Source organism: Marmota marmota, unplaced genomic scaffold (genome assembly GCF_001458135.2).
Source record: "Marmota marmota marmota unplaced genomic scaffold, marMar, whole genome shotgun sequence".
NCBI lineage: Eukaryota > Metazoa > Chordata > Mammalia > Rodentia > Sciuridae > Marmota > Marmota marmota.
Genome location: NW_026000026.1, coordinates 9,786,766 through 9,807,460, shown reverse-complemented (window position 1 = coordinate 9,807,460; position 20,695 = coordinate 9,786,766). Strand labels below are relative to the sequence as shown.

General features: G+C 43.2%; 1 protein-coding gene across 1 annotated transcript in view; it reads right to left on the bottom strand.

Annotated features, from left to right (window-relative positions):
• Positions 1-17,466: 17,466 nt before the first annotated feature.
• The window catches only part of Tshz2 (teashirt zinc finger homeobox 2), a 182,444-nt gene continuing 179,215 nt past the window's right edge, over positions 17,467-20,695 (bottom strand). Inside the window, exon 2 of the mRNA XM_015479706.2 lies at positions 17,467-19,140. Within this exon, the coding sequence (XP_015335192.2) occupies positions 19,139-19,140 (2 nt within the window). The 3' untranslated portion in view covers positions 17,467-19,138. The remainder of the gene's footprint in view (positions 19,141-20,695) is intronic.

The following is a 20,695-nucleotide window of genomic DNA, read 5'->3' as shown; positions in this document are numbered from 1 at the left end:
ATAATTCCCTGCAGTGGGAGCTGTTTGTGCACCTTGGGATGCTCAGCAGCATCCTTGGCCTCTACCCTTCAGATGCCAGGAGCAATGCCCTATTTTTCTGACTATCAAGGATGTCTTTGGATTCTGTCCATATCTCTCTGGGGCAGAATTGTCCAGTTGCAAATCCCCCATGTAAACAAGTACCTATGTAATGTCCCATTGGCTGGTGATGGGTGCTGTGAAGTAAGGAGAGAGAAAGGGGAGGTTTCCCTGGTAAGGTGGCACTTAGGTAGAGGGATGAATGAAGAGTGGGAGCAAGTCACTCCTATACCTCGGAAACTGTGCCCCAGGCAGAGAGAACAGCTCATACAAAGGTCCTGTGGTGGGGTGACATGAGCATGAAGGAGCATGGGCAGGGGGCCCTGAGTGGTCAGAGAGGACAAGAAGTGAGTGATGGCTAGCTCAAGTAGCCTTGGGAAGGGCTTGGATTTTAGGCTGAGTGACATGAAGTCTACTTGAGGGCTTTTTTTTTTTTGGTGGTGGGGGTTGAAGTTATATGGTCCTTTGTTTAGGATCAAATGGAGAAAAGCAGGTGGCAGTAGTGACAGAGAAAACAGGAGGGATTTACACAGGCTGTCCAATGGCCCCTCTGTTCCTGGCACTCTCCGCTTTGCTCCGGCTTACTATGGAACACACAAGAGTGATTACATGGAAATGATGTAGTTTTCTTCTCCAGGGGAGCGACCAAAACCTTACACTAATTCTAGGCAGTCAAAGTCCATTAAACCTTCCTCTTTCAGTTAACTGACTGGTAAATATTCAAGGTCTTAAAACTTGTTTTTCTTTTTTCTCTTTCCTTATTTTATTATTTTTCTCTCCTCCTCTCATTCTCCAATTGCCCAGACTTATTAAAAAAAAAAAAAAAAGAAAGGAAAATGCATAAATGAGCACAAACATTTTGTAAATTCTTTCCTGGGTCAGTTATAAGGCTTTTGATAGTAGATCTATTAGAAATTTGAAAAGATATACTCAATCCCAATGCAGCTGCCACTACACTGCTAAACAAGATGTCTTTTTTTTTAAAAGTGGTTTTTAGTATCATTTTTTAATATCTTTTTTTTATTTTTATTTTTTAGTTTTCGGCAGACACAACATCTTTGTTTGTATGTGGTGCTGAGGATCGAACCCGGGCCGCACGCATGCCAGGCGAGCGCGCTACCGCTTGAGCCACATCCCCAACCCAACAAGATGTCTTAGTTTCAAAATTCTTTGCTTTTCTGTAGACATAGGCTTATAGAAAACAAGATCAGTCAATACTGTAGATGGTAATGCACTTAAACATTTTTATTCATGCAAACTATATTTTAAAAATAAACTTGTATATATATACATATATATATTTAATTTGAAGTCATTTTTATTTCATTTGCAAAGAAAGTTATGTGTCACAGTTTAAACATCAGCTTCCTTAGCTGAAGGGTGTGGGTAAAACCGATTTTTATTGGTGCATTTTAATTACACACAACAGTGGGATTCGTCATTGCCATATTTGCACGCGCATATTACATCTTGATCCATCAAATGGGAGGACTTAAGCAGAGTGATTGGTAGTCTGGGAACATTCAATTGTTGTTCCTGAAGGTCTCCACTGAGGGGTGAGCAAGAGGTCAGAGGCAGGGGTAGACTGACAAGACTGACATTGAACTTTCACATGAATGTGTACATTCAAATACATAAAAGGCCTTCAACATTTTGGACTGTGTTTAATTTTTTTATTTTGGGGTTCTGGGGATTGAATTCAGGGGCACTCAACTACTGAGCCACATCCTAGCCTTATTATTATTATTATTATTATTTTTAATTCAGAGGCAGTGTCTCACTGAGTTGCTTAGTGCCTCACTTTGGCTGAGGCTGGCTTTGAACTTGTGATCCTCCTGCCTCAGCCTCCCAAGCCACTGGGATTACAGGTGGGCACCACTGTGCCCGACTTGGACTGTGTTTTATTGAATACCCAGTGAATTAGCTCAATAGGATGTGTATACTATTTGCATGGCACCAGATAAAGATGCACAGTGGTGCTGACTTTTTGGTCACTCACAGGGGTACTTTCTCAACACTATTTCCTTGGTCCTGTCCCTCAGATGTTCTGATTGTTGAACCATGTTGGGGTCCAGCACCCTGCATATAACAGCTACCAGCAGATTTGGAGGCATAGGAGGTGCAGACCAAAGCTTCTTCAAGTTCGTAGTGCATAGACAGCTACCACCAGGGGAGCGTGTTAAAATGCAGATTCTCTTCAGTAGCTGGGGCAGGTTCCCAGATTCTGCATTTCTCACACCCCCTGGGTGACTCCACAGCTGCCAGTTGGAGGCCCAGACCCAGAATAGCCAAGGTTCAGTGCTGGTTCTGAAGGTGCGGGTATCAGATCAGTAGCAGCTGGGAGCTTGTCAAGACACTTTCTCAGGCTTCATTTGAAACCTCTTGCAGCCTGAGACTGGGCTGTCTGTCTGTGTCCTGTCAAGTCCTGATGAGGATCCTGGCGCCTGCTTGTGTCTGAAACCCAAGATGGAGCTCTGGTCGGCTGGCACTGAAGGCCCCTCCCACCTTCTCCATTGAACAGGGGCCCAAAGCCATCCCCCTGCCCAGAGGTGAGTCTCACGCACCCTGGAGCCCCCTCCTCTCCCTTCTTTCCCCTGTTCCCCAGCGTGGCAGGCACTCTCGGTTCATGGAGATGACGGGAGGTTTCTATTGAGAGGGCTGACAGGCGACCCGTCAAGCTTGATTGGCAGCCCCCTAATCAGCAGGAAGAGAATGGTGCGCCTCTAGAATGATGTTTGCTCTGTAAATATTTGACATTATCTACCCTGAAAACCTGAAAGAGAACTTCATTTTTCTTTCTTTTTCTGGGAATACAGCGAGTCACAGAACACCCATAAGTATAATTAGTCTGACAGGGGAGTTTCCCACTGGGGCTGGGGACTTACCATGTGGGAACGATCACAGGGCCTTTGTCTCTGCTGAGCACGGTGCATGAGGAAGGCTTACCTGTGCCCTGGGAACCCCAGCTCCCTTAGCAGACTGGGCACAGGGGTCCCTGGGCACATTGCATGTGCTCACTGGGTAGCTGGGGGGTGGGCCTGGGGCTCTGCATTTCTAATAAGCCCTGGGGGCTGCTGCTGCAGTTGCTGCTGGGCTGAGGGTAGAGACCTGTAGGCCCTTCCAGCTGCTAATTCTAATCTCATGTCCACAGATGCCTCAGAAATCATTTAGGGCATGGCTTTTGGCATTAGACAGATTTAGGTTTGAATTCTTGCTCTATAAATTATTTGCTGTATGACTGTGGGCAAGTCAGAGCACCTCTCTGAGCCTATATTATGGGCTTAATGAGAGCACCCATGTTTTTAGGGTAGTGTTAATTCAACCTTTTTTAATTTTTTTTTTAGTTGTAGATGGACACAATATCTTTATTTATTTTTATGTGGTTCTGAGGATTGAACCCAGCGCTGCACATGTGTGAGGCAGGCACTCTACACTGAGCTACAGCCCCAGCCACTACTCCACCTCTTTTTTAAAGGATTTTTTTAAAATACTTTTAGCTCCAACTCTTCCCCTTCCCCATGAAATTTTAATACCATTGATATAGGACGTATCTTTCATGTGCGGTTGCTCTTTGGAGAGCCAAAGAGCATTGTGGGAGCTAAGATTTCTCTACCCCCAAGAACCCATTTTTGCCTGCTTGGGAGAGAGGTCTCCCTGTTGACATGAGTGTTTTAGGGCAGCTGTAAAGATTTAAGAGATGATTTCTCTGATGCAGAGAAAGCCCTCAGTGTTTTCATGTGTATTATATAAAATATGTTAAAGAGAATATCCTGTTCTTAACTTAGCATCTGACACGAGTTCTCTCCTCGTCCCTGGCAGTCAGCACCTGCACCTGTGTGAGCCCGGGAGGCGGAGGCCAGCCGCCTTCAAGCTGGGCGGCCGGTGCTGCCATGTGCTGCGGTTCAGGACACGGGAAGGGAGGCGGCAGGCTCACCCTGCCCCGCGTCCTGGGTGCGTCCTTTAGACACCGTGGGTCTCTGTCTTCATCAGTCTCTTGGGTACCGGACACATTTTCTCCACCATGCAGTGAGGACTCTATTGAAGGACACCTGGAGAGGGACCATCCCTGGGCTTGTGGGATTTGTCGTGTGTATGGGGCGGGTGCTGCTGCCCCCTGCCCCCAGGTGCATGTGGGAGAGAAGCAGACCGGGACCACAGGCGATGGCCTTTGCAGAAGGGAAGTCCAGGGTCTGACCCCGCAGGGCAGACGGCTCCTCCAAGACTGAGGGTCTTCGAAGTTGGCCAGGGGGTGCAGCTGAAGGTGAAGGACGGGGAGAAGATGCACAGAGGCAGGAGAGTGCCCGGCAGTCGCTGAAGGGACGAGTCCCATCCTGCTGGAGTGCAGGGTGTGCAGGCACCGCAGGCACCGGTCGGTAGGACAGGGTCTCAGGCCTGCCAAGGCCTTTGGACCTCGTCCTGGGGCCATGGGAGCGCTCCGGCAATCCATCAAGGGCCGAGGCAGGCGGGACACTTGGCCTTCCATCTTGGAACACACTGTTTCCCAGAGTCTTTGCATCTCCCTCAGGACGGGAGGAGCTCCGTCCTGGAGCCTGGGAAGCAGCCCAGGAAGGGACTGGATGATGCAGGGAGCGGGGGTGAGGCGCCCACGCATAGGTCAGAGATCTGTGCTGTCACATGCGCCTCCGTGGTGCAGTGCACGTCCCTTGGCTCAAGCCTCAGGACTCTCGCTGCTCATCCTGCAACTTTCGGCCCTTACTCTCCATAGGCATTGAGGATGCTGTTGTTTTTAAAGGGCCATCGCCCAGCCTCAGGCTTGCGTGGGACTTGCACGAGGGTGGGCTTCCCGCCGGCACACTTAGATCTGGGGTCCTGGGCAGTGGGAGGCTCTTCAGCTGGATGGTGGGAGATGAGTGGGGACTGTACTTACCGTGGGGCTGGGTGCTCCTTAGCGGAAGGTCCCTCTCTCCTGGCAGTCAGTGGCAGGTGGAGCTAGGCCCATTCACATGTTAATTCTTTCAAGAAGAGCAGCTAGTGATGGTGACATGTGTGCTCAAGGGTGACAGACTCAACGGGCTGGGGGGAGTCATGAACCCAGCAGGATGTGGCTGCTGCCCTCGTGGAGTCTGCAAGCTGGTCATAGTGTAACAGGCTTCTCACACTTTTTTTTTTTTTTTAAATAAAAGATCAGATAGTTAATATTATTGGTCTTGGGGGCCAATAGACAAGATGGCATTAATGCCACATTGCTGTGACCTGAGAATGCCATGTGGCAGTGAGGAGCAATGAGGGCTCCACAGGTGTCTCCGTAGTCACTGCTGAACTCTGCTGTTGTGGTGGGAAGTCAGCCCTAATTAGATGAGAAGTAAACAGACAGGCAGGGCAGTGTTTCAATAAAGCTTTATTTAAAAACAAAACCAGTGAGGGTCAGGATTTGGTCTGTGAGCTGCAATCTTCTGGCCCCTGGAAGAGAAGTGGCTGGGACCACAGGGATTGGAGCCATTCTGAACGGATGAATCCCTGCCCTGCCCCTTACTGGCTGTTTGAGCTTGAACAACTTGCCCTCTCTGTTCCTTGATTGTCTTATCTGTAAGATGGAGCTAAAAATTATATGTATCTCAGAGGGTTGTTTCTGAATATTAAAGGACACACACACACAAACCCACACACAGAGATAGCAGAGATATTAAAGGACATATATAGTATGTATCTATATATCCATATATGCTTTAATCTATTTATATATCTTAAAATAACATTTGGCATGTGGTGATACCATTATAAATGTTAGATATTAATTTTAGTAAACAGTGAGGTTGGCAGTAATCAATTATGATGGATGGTGCCAACAGGCGTGCACTATGATTGCCAGCGAGTACAGCAGCCCCGACTCCTAGAGGGACTTCAGCTGGGAAGGAAGCTTGTGGGGGCTGGGTTTTTTTTTTTTGTACTGGGGATTGAAGCCAGGAGTGCTTAACCACTGAGCCACATCTGCAGCCCTTTTTATTTTTTATTTAGAGACAGGGTCTTGCTAAGTTGCTTAGGACCTCGATAAGTTGCTGAGGCTGACCTTTTAACTTGTGATCCTCCTGCCTTAGTTTTCCCAAGCTGCTGGGTACAGGTGTGTACCACTGTGCTGGCTGATGGCTACTTTTTAAATGATTTTTAAAATCATTTTTTGGCTTCTTTCATACATTGTAGTCATGCAACCTTGAGATTGTTTCTGGAAAGAAAAAAACCTCATCCCTGAATAAATAGATTGCTCACTATAAAAAATATGGATGATACAAAAATTTAGAGCAAAGGGGGCATCCTGAGGAAGCCTGCTGCCCACTGCCGTATGTTTTTCTGGTGTTTTTGTTGTCTGATAGTTTTCTATGCACCTGTGGCTGAGGCTTTTTCAGGAGCGGGATCAGCCTTTATTCTCTGGATTCTCAGTGTGTAGCCCAGAGCCTGGCACACAGAAGGTGCACAATAGTATCTGGACAAAATTGAATATGGCATATAGAAAAAGTAAAATATGATATAAAATTTATGCAGGCAATATATGATCATTGTAGAATATTTTGGACGTTAGGAAAAAGAATGCAGTGGAGTATAAAATAAACATGATTCATCATTTCATCTTCAGTAGCATTGCTGAGCTTTCTTTTCATCTGTGATCATATTGTCTATGCGGTCATCCCTTGGTGTCAGCTGGGAATGGGTTTCAGGACCCTCAGGGACACCAAAGTCCAAGGACACCCAAGTCCCTTATGCTTACCATGGTGTACACAGCCCCCGCCCATGTACTTTAGGTCATCTCTAGGTGATTTCTAACACTTAATGCAGTGTGAATGCTGGGTGAGTGGTTGTTACACCATACCATTTAGGGAAGATAACAAAAAAAATGTACAGGGTGAGTAGGGATGCAACTTTTTATTGTTTGAATATTTTCAATCTGGTTGGTTGACTCTGTGGATGCAGAGCCCATGGGTATGGAGGGGTGACTATGTTCCTATTCTACCTTCTTTTCTTCTTTTGATTTTTAAATAAATACATGGTGACTATTTTTACATAGATTATTTTATTTAATTAACACAACACTGAAAAAGAAATAGATATTCCCATTTACCAAATAGGAAATTTAGGTCCCAGGGGTCAAGCAAATTGTGTGTCTAGTTTCTGTGGGTTTCTGTGACTGGGTGTTATTCTGTCACATGGATGTACCCTATTTTATTTAGTTAGTCTCTTATAGTTTTACGTTTAGTTTCTTTCCATTTTTTCATGATCTAACCTACATGGTGATCGAGAGTTCTTATTAAATAAATCTCATGAACTTCTTCAATTATTTTCTAAGGGAAACTCTCTAGAAGAGTAATTAATCCCAGGGCACACACATTTTAGAGAAATTGATAAATACTATTTAATCACTTTCTGGAAAGTTCCAACCCACTTCTGCTCCCAGCCACAATGTATGTACATGCCTTTCCCCGAGCCTTCTCCAATAATGCTGGCATTTTGTTTTATCTTTGTCAATCTGATAAGCGAAAATGATTTCTTCTTGTTTTACTCTCCATCTCTGGTTATTATTGTCACTTGACATTTTCTTAAATGTTTATTAGCCATTTGAGTTTATTTGTATGCTATCGGTTCATGAATTCTGCCAAATTTTGTTCTATTTGGATATTTATTCACTTCTTTAAAGAGACATACACTATTTGTTATATCATCAATTATAGCAGTCATCATTAGTCATAAATTAATACAAATAATTTCCTGCCATTGGTGACTTTTTGTTATGCTTACAGTATACATATGTATTTATTTTGTTTTCCTGTGTTTTTTTGACTCCTGTTTTTTTTTTTTTTTTTTTTCAAGGAAGAAATAAAGGCTGATAGTGACTTACTGCCTAATATCAGCTATCTACTTATATTTCCCTTAGGTATTTTTTGATTTTGTTTCTAGATTCAATTAATTAATTCATCTGAAATACAATGTATCACATAATGCTGATACTTAACTCATTTTATTTTCTAGTAAGTTTACCAATTGCCTAAGTACTATTTCACTGGATACTAATACACCATTTCTCCATTAAAAATTTGCTTTTGTGATATGCTCAAGTGTTATTTCAATCCCTAGGATAAGCCAGGGCCTTATTCCATCGAGTTGTCCGAGCACCCTTGTGCCAGCTCAGCCTTTTAAAATGACGAGAACTTTAGAATATATGTTTATACTAATAGGAACTTTACCTCATTGTAAATTTTTTCGATACTTCATCTATCTGAAATCTTGAGTCTTTAATTTTGAAAAGGCAATAATACATACATTTAGTGAAAAACTGAATACAATTAAAGTGTTTTTAAGTGCCCCGTTTGTTTATCATAGATGCAAATTTGCAATACAGAAGACACAGATTGGATATCTTTGGGACTTGCTGGAGTCCCAAAGTCTGTCTGTCATGCCTGATCTTTCCTCCTTGGGAATCTTGGCTTTGAGGGACCCCTTGAATCTGCTGGCTTTAGAGTAAACTCTCACCCTGCGACCCTTAGCTGGGCCTGCAGCTGGGCGCAAGGCTCATCCTCACATCTTCCTCTCCTTGCTCCTCCTTGAGACCGTGTCCTGTGACCCAGGTGGAGCTCACGGAGGCCTTTGTACCCAGAAAGTCAAGACAGCTCAGTAATATGTTGCCAGATACAGTGGATCACGGTCCTGAGCCTGTGACCTCCTCGAGAGATGTTTTACTGCTGTGGGGATGGGAAGGAGGAGGTGGATCTGAGTAGATGGAGGAAAGGGTGCTGGGGAGGCAGAGAGCACTTCAGAGCACTTTGGAGACAGTGACTGGGGAGTTCCCAGGCCTCGGGGAGCAGTATTCCTTGGCTGATCAGGGATTTGCCTGCGCCCATGGAATGCCGATGTTTGCTTCTCACAGGAAAGTGCAGGAAGACCCACGCGGGTTCCTCTTCTTGCACAGTGGCCTTCGAGGGAGACTGATGATAATAAATGGCCAGAATGATACAACAAAGCCTGTGCTCAGGGCTCAGGGGGATGTTCATGGGGTGCTCTAGACGAGGATTCAGGGCATGCCTTTCGGAGGAGGTGACCTCAAATTCACAGACAAAAGATATGAAGAAGCCCGGCTGGAGGGCTGATGCTCCCACCAGAGGAACAAGCCTGGTACTATTTAGGAACAGTCTGAGGGCAGCATGGTTAGGATGGGGGCATAAGGGGACATTAAGTCAGAAAGTAAGCAGGGGACAGACCAGGCAGGCCTTAACCCAGCCTGGGGAGGAGTTTGGATTTCACTCCCAGTGAGGTGGGGCGCTGTGGGAGCCTGGTCTGGGTTCCTTGCATCAACCATTTCTCCGCATGCTGTTCAGCACCCTGCCGTCAATCACCTGTCACTCTGTGCCTTGCATGTTCTCTGGATTCTGAAGCCTAATTCTCCCAAGCTTTGGCAGATGGGACATTTGGGAATTAATGCACCCCATCCCACCCTGTAGCAGCCTTCGGCTCATCTCTGAACAGAGGAGGGGTATAAATACCCCAGCTCTCTCACCCCTCAGGCAGGATAACTGAGGCAGGTTCTGTACAGTCTCCCAGATTCCTGGTTGAGATTGGCACCAATGCTCATGGTAGTAATTGTTTTGAAAGCCCCTTTAAGGACATTCTTAGCTTTCTTGTTGATGAGTTTTCTGTTACTATAATCTAGATGACTCCTTGGTGACCTACCTGTTCTTACCTTGCATTTTCATTTACAGACCTGGTTCCACAGGAGAGCAATTTAAGGTGAATGGAAAGCTGGATGTTGGAGGATCTTGATTCAGGATTGGCAAACTGGTCTGCAGGCAAAATCTAGCCCACGTCTTGTTTTTGTGAATAAAGTTTTATTGTCACACACCCACACTCATGTTGTTGTTATTGTCCGTGACTGCTTTTGCATTACAACACTGGAGTGAGTTACTGGGTCAGAGAATGGATGGTCCACAAAATGAATATGCTCATGAGCTGACCCATCACAGAAAAAGTATGACAACTCTGGGGCTGGACAACTGAAACAACATGATCGGATTTACTTTTTTGGCAGATCATCTGGCTACGGTGTAGAGAACTGATAGGGGTTGGAGGGCTTGAGGGTTACCGGCGGGGGACCAGTGAGGCCACACAGAAGCCGAGAAGAGATAAGCACTGGACAGATCCAGTGTGTTTTGGTGGATTGGCGTGGGAGGAGGGTGGCTGGCTGTGCACCCTTGTCACTGCTCCTTGGAGATGTTACCTCCAGCCATGATTGCCCAGGCTTTACCTTTAGCTTCATTCCCTATGGGAACATTGTGACTTCTCAGGTTGGCGGGTGCCACCTCATGCTTCCATGGTCCTTCTATTCAGTGTCCCAATGTGTTCTTTTCTTTCCTAGTCTTGCGTTATGTCACACAGAGTGTGGTTCTCCATCCTGTTCTCAGAAACACATCTCCACGTTCATTTGTTAGTGTGCACACAGTAGGTGCTCAGTAAATACACATTAACTGCAGACCAGGGGCTCTGACTCGGTCCCAGCTGCCTGTCTGCACCTCTGCCTCTGCCACCTCCCCTGTCCTCACCTGCCTTGCTTTCTCTAGCCTGGACTGTCATATATTATGGTCAGACATGGAGCCACGGCAGCCAAGCAGAGCTAACAGGTGACACTGCGGCCGTCATAATTCAACAAGCCCGGGTCTGATGCAGCCACGCGACATGGGAGCTGCGAGCTGGCTGTGAGCAGACCACAAATCATTTCTGGTGGGGCATCAGTGTCTGCTTGGGCAGCTCGTGTGTGAGGCATGGTCCAATTCTCCCAGGCCATTAAAGGAAATGGAGGGGAGCACACAGGGAAACTGAGAAGGAAGCAGGGCCATCGCTCTGAGGTGGGGAAGGCCGGGCCATCTCCATCACGCCTGGCCTCTGTCTTGCAGCCTTGAATTTGTGAGACAGCCGCTCCTGCCTCTGTTGAGATGACATCATAAATTACTCAGGCACCAGCTGGCCAGATGTGAGCGTGTGCAAAGGCAGCTGGGAAGACGGGCAAGGGGGCTGGCATCTGTAAGAAGGGAAAATCCGGTGGAGGCCAGGAGATGCTGGAGGTGGTCCATTCATCAGAGGCCATGGGACCCCCCCACCCCGGGCTCCCTGGGGTGCTGCTTCACCTCCCCTTCTCTTCTCCTTCTCCCTCACCTCTCTCTTCTATTGCCATCTTTAAAAAACACACATAGGCAGAAATCAATCCATCAAATGTCATTACAGATTTATTAAGCCTGATGTAGAAAGACATTTAACAGTAACATCTCCAGAAAGCTTAAAAAGAGCACTTCTATTCAGTCTTGTGCTTTGAAAATCTAAATATATTTTTATCATATAAATAATTCTTTTCATGTTTTAAGTGCATCTGTTTTGTTTTTTTGTTTTTTCCTTCTCTCCTTTAATTTTCCTTTTCTTCGAAGGGCCAAAGCGGAAGTCGCTATTGATGGGAAGGAAGCCGTTCGCCAAGCTAATGGTGTGGAGGGGCGTCTCAGCGGTGTCAGATCCGCTGGGTTTCAGAAAGGTGTTCAACATCTGCAGCATCCAACGAGGGACAGCCTCCAGCAAAGTCATAATTGAACACACCCAGCTCCTCAGTGTCGGCAGTTGGGTTTCCTGGTGCAAATTATAATAAGGTTTCAGATGGGAACAGTCTATTTCCAATAACTGCTGAATGGAAAAAAAAAAAAAAAACAAAAACAAAACCAAAACAAAAACACAACAACACTTTTTTTTTTCACCACAAAGGAAAGAGTTATCATGTTTAAAAATATAATATAGAAACCTTTCTGATGGAAATGAGGGGGTCCATACAACCTTGGAGAGTGTATTGTTTATTGTTATTTTTTCACAATAGCTAAAAGAAGTAGTATCTATTATTTAGGGCTTTAATTACAGTTCTCAAAGTAGAATGATTTTCCTTAAAAAAAACAAAAAACTCTTTAGGTGTAAAAAATAATGGCTTTTGTGATATAATTTAAGGGTTTTCTCCATCTCCACCATCAGAATTTATTCCTAGTGATAAAACTGTATGAGAATCCCTCTCCTGCTACAGACGATTCTGGGGCTGCAGTATCTCGCACAAGCTCACACCGTTAAGTGCTCTCAGACTCGTTTTTTATTCAGCAAGGGGCGGGTCCCAGTGTTGCTTTTGATCTGATTGAGGTTATATGGGATATTAAGACCAAACTGTATCTAATTAGGAGGGATGACAAGCTGGAGGCACTCTGGGATGAAAGAAGGATCCCCTTTTCTAAAACTCCCTGCGTTCTTTGAGGTTGGAAAGACACCACTTCCAGCAGGGTTGTTGTCTTTGGGCAGTGACAAGATGGCAAAAGGCCTTTGGAAATTTGCAAACAGTGACTGCGTTGAGAACTAATGACAGGATGATGGGGAGTGCAAGAAACTGTGGCCAGCCAGGGGAAGAATGTTCCAGATCCCGGAGAAGTGGGCATAGACACCCATCTGTGATGAATCTGTTTGGCCACAGGGTGGTATAATCTTCCTAGCAGAAAAGTTTTTTTTTTTTTTTTTTTTGTTTTTTTCTTTTTCATTGCAAGGACAATTTATAATCATCAAAAACAAGTGAAACATGGTTTTGATTAAAACAGCCTGTTGGCTCAATAATCTCTGTAATTTTAAAAACATCCTTAATGCAGAAGAAGAACACATCGATGTCAGGAATGGCCTGGGGCCCCATTACAACAGCAACCGAATAAATAAGGAGAAGAATCGCGAGGTCATAAAAACAAAATTAAGCTAATGTTTCAAATTTTGACAATTATGAATTCTTCCTCTAAGAAGACATTAAAAAAATTTTCAGGCACTATTAGATAAAATACAAAGAGGAAAATTCTACATGGATGAGTTTGCAGTTTTCCCACGGGGTAAAGCATGCCTTGAAAGGAAAACTCTGAATTAGGACGTTGGTTCCTCCCTAGATCCAGCAATTGGACAGGACTCATGCAGACGGACATACATGGTTCTTATCATTTCTTTGTAAACGCAGATCTAATTCTTTCATAAGCTATCGAAAGAGAATGATCAGGAAAAAAAAATCACAAGCATATTTTTTCGATACAAAAGAATCCCATTGTGGACCAGTTTGGTAAGAAACAGAAACAAGCAGATAGAACAAAATCTGTGTTCATACATGGCGATATCGTTAGTATATACAAATATGTACAGTATAAAAATGCACGCAGGCTTACGTTCCCAGCCATCCAAGCTGCATGGTACACAGGGAAAACAGCCCGATTTTCCTTCCTAGTATACAGGTGTGTATTATATACAGCATGCAGGTGGTAGAAAATTAGTGCGCTTGCACAGACATGTTCATTGTACAAGTATGGTCGCAGCCATTTTCCTTTGAAAATGACTGGTCTGCTTTCCTAATACAAAAATGTGTTTGCCTTTCTTCTCTGGCAAGTAAACACTTTCCTTCAGAGCAAGGATGAATGTGATTCTTGAAGCTCACTCTGACCCATTTTCTCCACTACCCTTTTGAAAAGAAACAACTCAAAATCTAGACTTCATGCAAGGGGGCAAATATATAATGTAATGAGTTTGATGCCAGATTTCCTAAAATGTTACAAAAGCCGTGCAGAGCAGGAACTGGCTGCCCAGATAAAGATTGTTTCTGATTGGCTGTGTTCCTGATTTAAAAGGGGCTTGGAAGTTTATGACTCCCTGACAGTGCTTGGCTGTTTGGAATCAAAGTTAGAAGGGATTAGAAGGATAGCGTCAGAGACCAAAAAGTATATTGTAACCCAGGATGTTATGACCTTTCAAAACTCTGATCCAAATACAATTTTTTTTTTGGTCATTGTTTTTGACTTGTGTTGCATGCTTTTAATATCTGACGTGTTGTGAAGCCAAAATATTGTATTGCAGGACTGGAATGTTTCTGTAGTATTTATCTCAATGCAGAACAGGCGTAGGTTTTACTTTTTCTTTGCAGACTGGTGGGATTTTGTGTACTTAAAAAATGCATACACATTTATAATTTCTGAATGTTATATGAGTCATTTAGAAAGTGAAAATATAACCAGGCACAGTCTTCACTTGCAACATAATCGCATGATTGTTCTTTCTGTAAATATTAGCCATTGCCTGGGGACTGATGTCCAAGTGTAGGGTTCAGGTTCAAGATAATTCAGCGAGCACACTTAAATTTATTTTCTGAAAGGGTTGAAGGGAGTGCTTAGATTTTTTTTTTTTTTTTTTTAAGCAATGCATTTCTTCAAAATTTCCAACTTCTCCTGGGGGGTTCTCACGAAAGAGTTATTACTCGTACTTTCAAAAGCTGTTTTAAGCAAATAAACATGATACAACGGGCTGTTAGCATTTGATCTGTCTTTTCTAAACAGACTGTATGGTAAAAGGCCTTAATGATAATTGTATGGCTATTGGTAAGATCATTTGTGTGCCAAACGCTGTCAAGCCAGGGTGTCACTCCTTGGAATAGCCATTTTACTTGGAATATATTTTTCCAAAGGAAATGGACAGAGTCCTGTTGCAGAAATAGCGTTCCACCTGGTACTAGCATTTTAAAACAGGCCTATTCTAATCCATAAAACATTTCTAGTTTTCCCTGAAGCTTTGGGCTGCCTTGCGCATGAATAATTTTTGGAGAAACACCCACGCCCGTTAGCCCATTGTTCGTAACTATTGGAAGAAGATTAACTAGAGCCTGGAAATTGTATATCTGCGTCTGCCTCTGAATCTGTCACAGGAAACCAAAGGAGATAAGTGGCTTTTACTTTGGATGAAGAGGTAAAATTCCGCTGTTGAAATTCTAAAGATGATTCACAAGTTTCAAAATGTTTAATGCTTTCCTACAATGGAAACACATCTCTATGTCTGGGGGGATGGAAATTTGTATCTCTTTCTCCAGCTCAATCTTTGTCTAAAAGTATTTCATAGATATTTTGAGAAAAATGCCACATAGAAGAAGGGAGAAAATGAAATTAGCATTTTAACATCTCACAGAGGGAACAAAATAAACCGAAAGTTCAGCTTTGATTTTTTTTTTTTTTGGTGCTTAATGCACGTTCAAAATAGATACTACTTTTATTGCTCGGTAGAACTACATATGTGTATGCGTGTGTAGGTTTAAACCTTTAATACATTTCCTTATTATTGTTATTATTTTAGCATTTGTCTATACACTACCATTTCTTGTTGCAGAGATAAGAAAATAATGTGGAAAAGGGCACATTTAATGTCTTTTTAAAGGCAAAAACACTTGACAAACTTAAAAAAATGAAATCCTGATGAAAAAGAAGGTTTGAACATAGTCAAATAATTCAGGAAGTTATAGAAAAGCCACAGGATGCAGGTGCCTCGTGGGGCCTGTGATCTTTGGATTCACTGCAGAAAGTTTTAGAAAATCACAGACTCTCACTGCTGCACTCTCCATGAAGCATGGAAAACAACAGCGGCCTTCATATACATGTATGCGCGTGTGTGTCTGTCACACGTGCACACACACACACTCCTCACACACATCTCACGGCTTCAACACAGTTACCCCTAAACATGTCATTGCACTTGTCTGTTTTCTGCATTTCAGCTAAGTTCAGAGGCTTTTGCCTAAGATGTTAGTTATGCAAGCGTCAAGCAACTGAGCCGGCATGTTTTGGGGTGAGTTTTAAGAGATCTATTTACAGCCTGAAGGAAATTTTGTGGGGACTGTCTGGGGTCTCCAATTTATTCCATGATTATATTCTGTTTTAGGCTTTGACCTATTTTAAAGCTATTTCCTCCCTGAATGCTTTTCAGAGGGAAAACTCCTTATGCTGAAATACTCTTATTCTGATCCTATGTGGACTCTGCCCCCAGGTAGACATCTGGTGTCGGCTGCCTGGATGGGTTGCTTTCAGCGACGGGAGGGTGGGGTTGTTGGGTGCAGTGTCTACCATGGCAACTCCTAGCACCTAGAACAGAGCTGGGCACAAAATGGGTACCTGATCAGATCTTTGGGGTGAATTTGCTGAATAAATTGTGTTCCCTGTTGTGTTTTGTGCTGCTGGTGCTTTTTAACACACTATAGATTTGTTGGATTTGCTGAGCTACAAAAGGAGCCAAATACTTAAGATGCAAACATTTGTGATTTTTTAATGGCCATTTCAGTTTTCAGTTGGTTGATGGCCTTAGCTGGAAGGAGGGATAGGGAAGGAAAGGCAATCTCTCACTGTCCCTGATACCAAGGGGAGGTGCTGGGACAGAGCTTTAAGAAATGATATTCACATGTCATTCTCTCTGCCACTTCTGAAGCTCCAGCTTTTTTGAACTAGGATTATTCAGAGAAAGGAAGGAAATGGTACAAAAGCATGTAAAACTATTCTCTTGAATTAATGTTATTTAGTTCTTCTCTCCAGGAAGAAATTTCTAGAAGCCTCACAGGGCTTGCCAAATGAAGACAGACATGGCCTCTAGAATTATACTGAGAGCGGAATGTATCTCAGTGCCAGCCCAGATCTTGTTTTCTAAGGAGAACATTAACACCTGTCCCTTAGCTGTGACATTCCCGGTTGCCAAGTGAGGATTCATGAGTCTTACCAAATTTATCAATATTTTTGTCTCTTGCCTCCCACCCCATTCCACCAGAGAAATTGCCATATAGATTCTATGAGGAAGCAGATGATTTATTATTTTTTTTCCTTAGAAAACGATTTCCAAAGGGTTTAGAATTGCAATTGTTTCTCCCTAACTGGAGCAGGAGCTCCGAATTTGCTTCTGGATGGTTGCAGTAGGATCTGAATTATGTAACTTTATCTAACAACCCTGGGTTGAAGCGATTTTTAACAGCTTCAGGAACACCAATGCTAATGCATTGATTTTCCTTTAATAGAATCTCGTTGTCGAAGGACAGTGCTCGGCAGAGTCCACCCTTCAATCTTAACCCATCTGAAGACTGTTCCTTTCCAGTTGAGTTCCATTCATTTCTGGTTGAATAGGTTAAGCAAAGACAGACCTCGCTGTTCTCAATTCACTTTATGATCCTCCCATCATAAAAAATAATATCAGCACCTTGCTTTTCATGTCAGAACTACATTTGAGCCGCTATTCCCTATGCCCATGAGTAAATCCCATAAAAGCCGCCCCGTTGTACTGTTGCTATTTTTCCTTGTGGGTGATTGATTGATGGATGAGTGCTGACACTTCAATGAAGCTATTTCGACTGCCATCTCAATCCGATGATGTGAGGGGTATATTTTCTGTCCATGCCTCATTACTTCAGAATGACATTCCTGGAACTTCATTTACTTTTTCCCTCCTTCCCTGAAGCGCCATATTTTTCCCATCTAGGTTATGCATGCCATAAAAAAAGCAATTTGCTATTATATGTGGCATAAGGGCAACACTTTCCCTAGGAGGTAAATAAGAAGTCCCCCCCCCCTTTTTTTTAATCCCATGTTGAATTTAGGGATCATGGCAAAATTTCCAAAACAATTCCAATAGGCAGCTTCTATGAGAAATGGTGAAGAGGCTATATCTGGCTTCATTTTGTCAGTGTTGAGTTGCTGCTGTTGTTGATAAACTTGGTAATTAAAACAACAACACATAATATTTCATTTGTTTCAGAATCATCTAGTTTCTTGTGTTATGCCTAGAGTAGCTTAATATTTCACCTATAGCTGAGTAGCAGTTTACAACATGATCCATATTTATTTGTCCTTTGAGAATAAGAAAATTCATTGTTTAAATGCATTGATGGATACATCTATTATAGGTTGCTTTCCATTGTATAGAATAAACAGATCTACCCCTTCCAAACTGCATGCTAGGTATGCAAGACTTTTAATATTAAAACATGCTCCTAGCTTTCCAAGTTGACTTAGGACCTGATTTTAATCTGTGTAATACAGTATTCCCGTTAATAATAACGTATAATTAAGACATCCGTTAAAAATCCATAACGTTAATTTAATGGAGAAAATCTAATACAGTTCTATTGGAATTTTTACGTTAAATTAACTTTAACGGGCTTTTAATGGATGTCTTAATTAGATCTCATTATTAACGGGAATATTCCACAAATTAAAATTGGGCCCTTAAAGTTTTAATGAAAAAAGTTGCAGGAACACATTTAAAATGGACACCCTATTTCACGCTTTCTGTTGGTCCTAAAGCTCAGCTGTGTTCCAGAGCCCATAAACAACCAGTCCTGCAAGAAGGGATTACCAGAAAAGGCCGCTGCTGAACTTTCCACCCTGCCATGATCTCATCTTCTTGCTTTTCTCAGATTCTACATCTCGCCCCTTCTCCCAATCTGCAGGTCTCAAGTGACAGGGCTGCGGGCTCAGAACTAGGTTTTAAACCAGTCCAGATAATGACCATGATAAAGATGCCTACCGCTGCATGGGAAAAAGTCCTTGGCAGCAGCACGGCTAAGGCTAACTATTTGCACAACTTTCACAGAAGACGAACATCGTTCGGAGGCTTTCTTGGCTCCAGCTCTGGCCTTAACTTAATAATTCTTCTCCTTTGCAGTGATTAATGGCTCCCTAGCGCAGGGGCAGGCCTGGGCAATCCAGGTGCAACCGTAATTGTTACACTGAACAGAAACATTTCCTTTAGACAAACGTTCCCAGAGGGGTTATAAATAGGAAACGGACATCACCACCCAAAGCAGCCTTCCAAGTGTCCGCATCTCGGGCGGCCCCCTCGGACGTTGGACGGCGAGGACTACCCCTCCCTTTCCTGTTACAAACTGACAAAATAAGCGCATCAGTGTTCCCAGTCATTATTTTTCTTCAGTGGCACTTGTGACCGTTTTCTTGTGACCGTGAAAAGGGGACCGTGGAGACGAGACAGCCCGATGCAGTTTATCAATGAAAATCTAATATCGTCCATCAGCGGAGAAGTGGAAATCAATACTTCATTACCAAATTGTTAGTGAGGATGGAGAGAGATGCGGGGTGATTTTTTTTTTTGGCAGTCTTCTTGGTGCAGGGTGTCAGGAGGAGGTCAGTGAGTTCAGTGCCCGCAGCAGGCAGGGCGGTGGGCCGAAGAAGGGCTCAGTGTGGGGGTCCAGGCTGGAAAGCGGAGACTAAGGCATTTGTCCTGTAATGGGGATCAGAACAACAAAAAGATGCATTATTTTCTGAGGTACAGCCCAGGCACTTATTTCCCCAGGGTAGTGGAGTTGCCCAGTGGTTCTGCTGCATTTGGATTATGTTCAGAGTGGAATCCTAGTTAACCTGGGCCAGGGTCTCATAGAACCAGAAGATGGGACATAAAAAGTGGAGCCCACTCAGGAAAAAAAGTGTTCAAATATTTAAAAAAAAATGAAAACACTTATGTACTAAAGGGATAGTTGCAAATCCGTGTTCATAGCATCATTGTTCACACTAGTCAAAAGGTGGAAGCAGCCAAGTGTGCGTCAGTGAGTGAATAGATAAACAGTGTGGTGCATCAATGCCCTGGAATATTACTCTGCCTTCAAAAGAAGGGAAATTCTGACACATTTTACAACATGGGTGAATCTTGAGGATATTATGTCAAGTAAAGAAAAGTCAGTCACAAAAAGATAAGCACTATATGATATCCCTTACCTGATGTATTTAGAGTAGACAAATCATAAAACAGGAAATAGGTGGTTACCAAGGGATAAGGGTGGAGAGGAGAGAGGAAAAGAGAGTTTTTGTTTAGTGGGCACAGAGTTTTAATTTTGCAAGGTGAAAGATTTTTGCGGATGGATATTTTTGGTTGCACAACAGTGTCAATATACTAAAATGGTGAAGATGAACTGGTGGAAACTTGGGAGGCTGAGGCAGGAGGATTGCAAGTTTGAGGCCAGCCTGAGCAATTTAGCAAGACCCTGTCCTAAAAAATAAGAAGAGCTGGGGTATACTTCAGTGGTAAAACAACCTGGGTTCAATCCCCAGTACCCCACCTCCCCCCAAAAGTTAAGATGATAAATTTTGTGTTATTTTACTAAAATTAAAAATAAATAATATAATGTGTGACTTTTTTCATTATAAAACATCTTAAAAAACTTAACCTCTTATTTCTCTATCCAGGGAAAGCTCTTGTGGATGTATGTTCTGCTACATTTCTTTCTGGTCTTGTCTTTCCCCATGTGTTTCTTCTAGGTGTATGTGGTAGTAGGTTCTGGTCGTACGATGCCCCTGTGTGTATTTTCTCCGTGGAAAGTATCTTGGTGAACAGTGGCATAAATTCTATCACATACATGATCATAGTTTGCTAAAATGTTCTTGTCACGTTGGACACTGAATTTGCTTCCAATGCTATTTAATAATACATAACACTGTGATGAACATCTTTGTGTTTAAAGCTTTTAAAAAGTATGTTGGTATATTCTTATAGGCCTAAATTCCATGTGTTAGAGTCTGTAAACAAGTCAGGATGGCGCCTAGCAAATGTTAGAGTCTGTAAACAAGTCTGGATGGCGCCTGGCATTTTGCCAGAGGGAGTGGTTTGTGAAGTAACACCAGTGAGCCATTAAGTGTGGAGATTCCTTATTGGTTGACTGCTGTATCAAGTTTATGTTAATTAAGATAAGCTGTGTGGAATGTATATATACCCCTCCTGTCCTACAATAAACGGCTCCCACTCCTGCTGTATCAATGTACACAAGTTGCTCGTCACCCCCCGG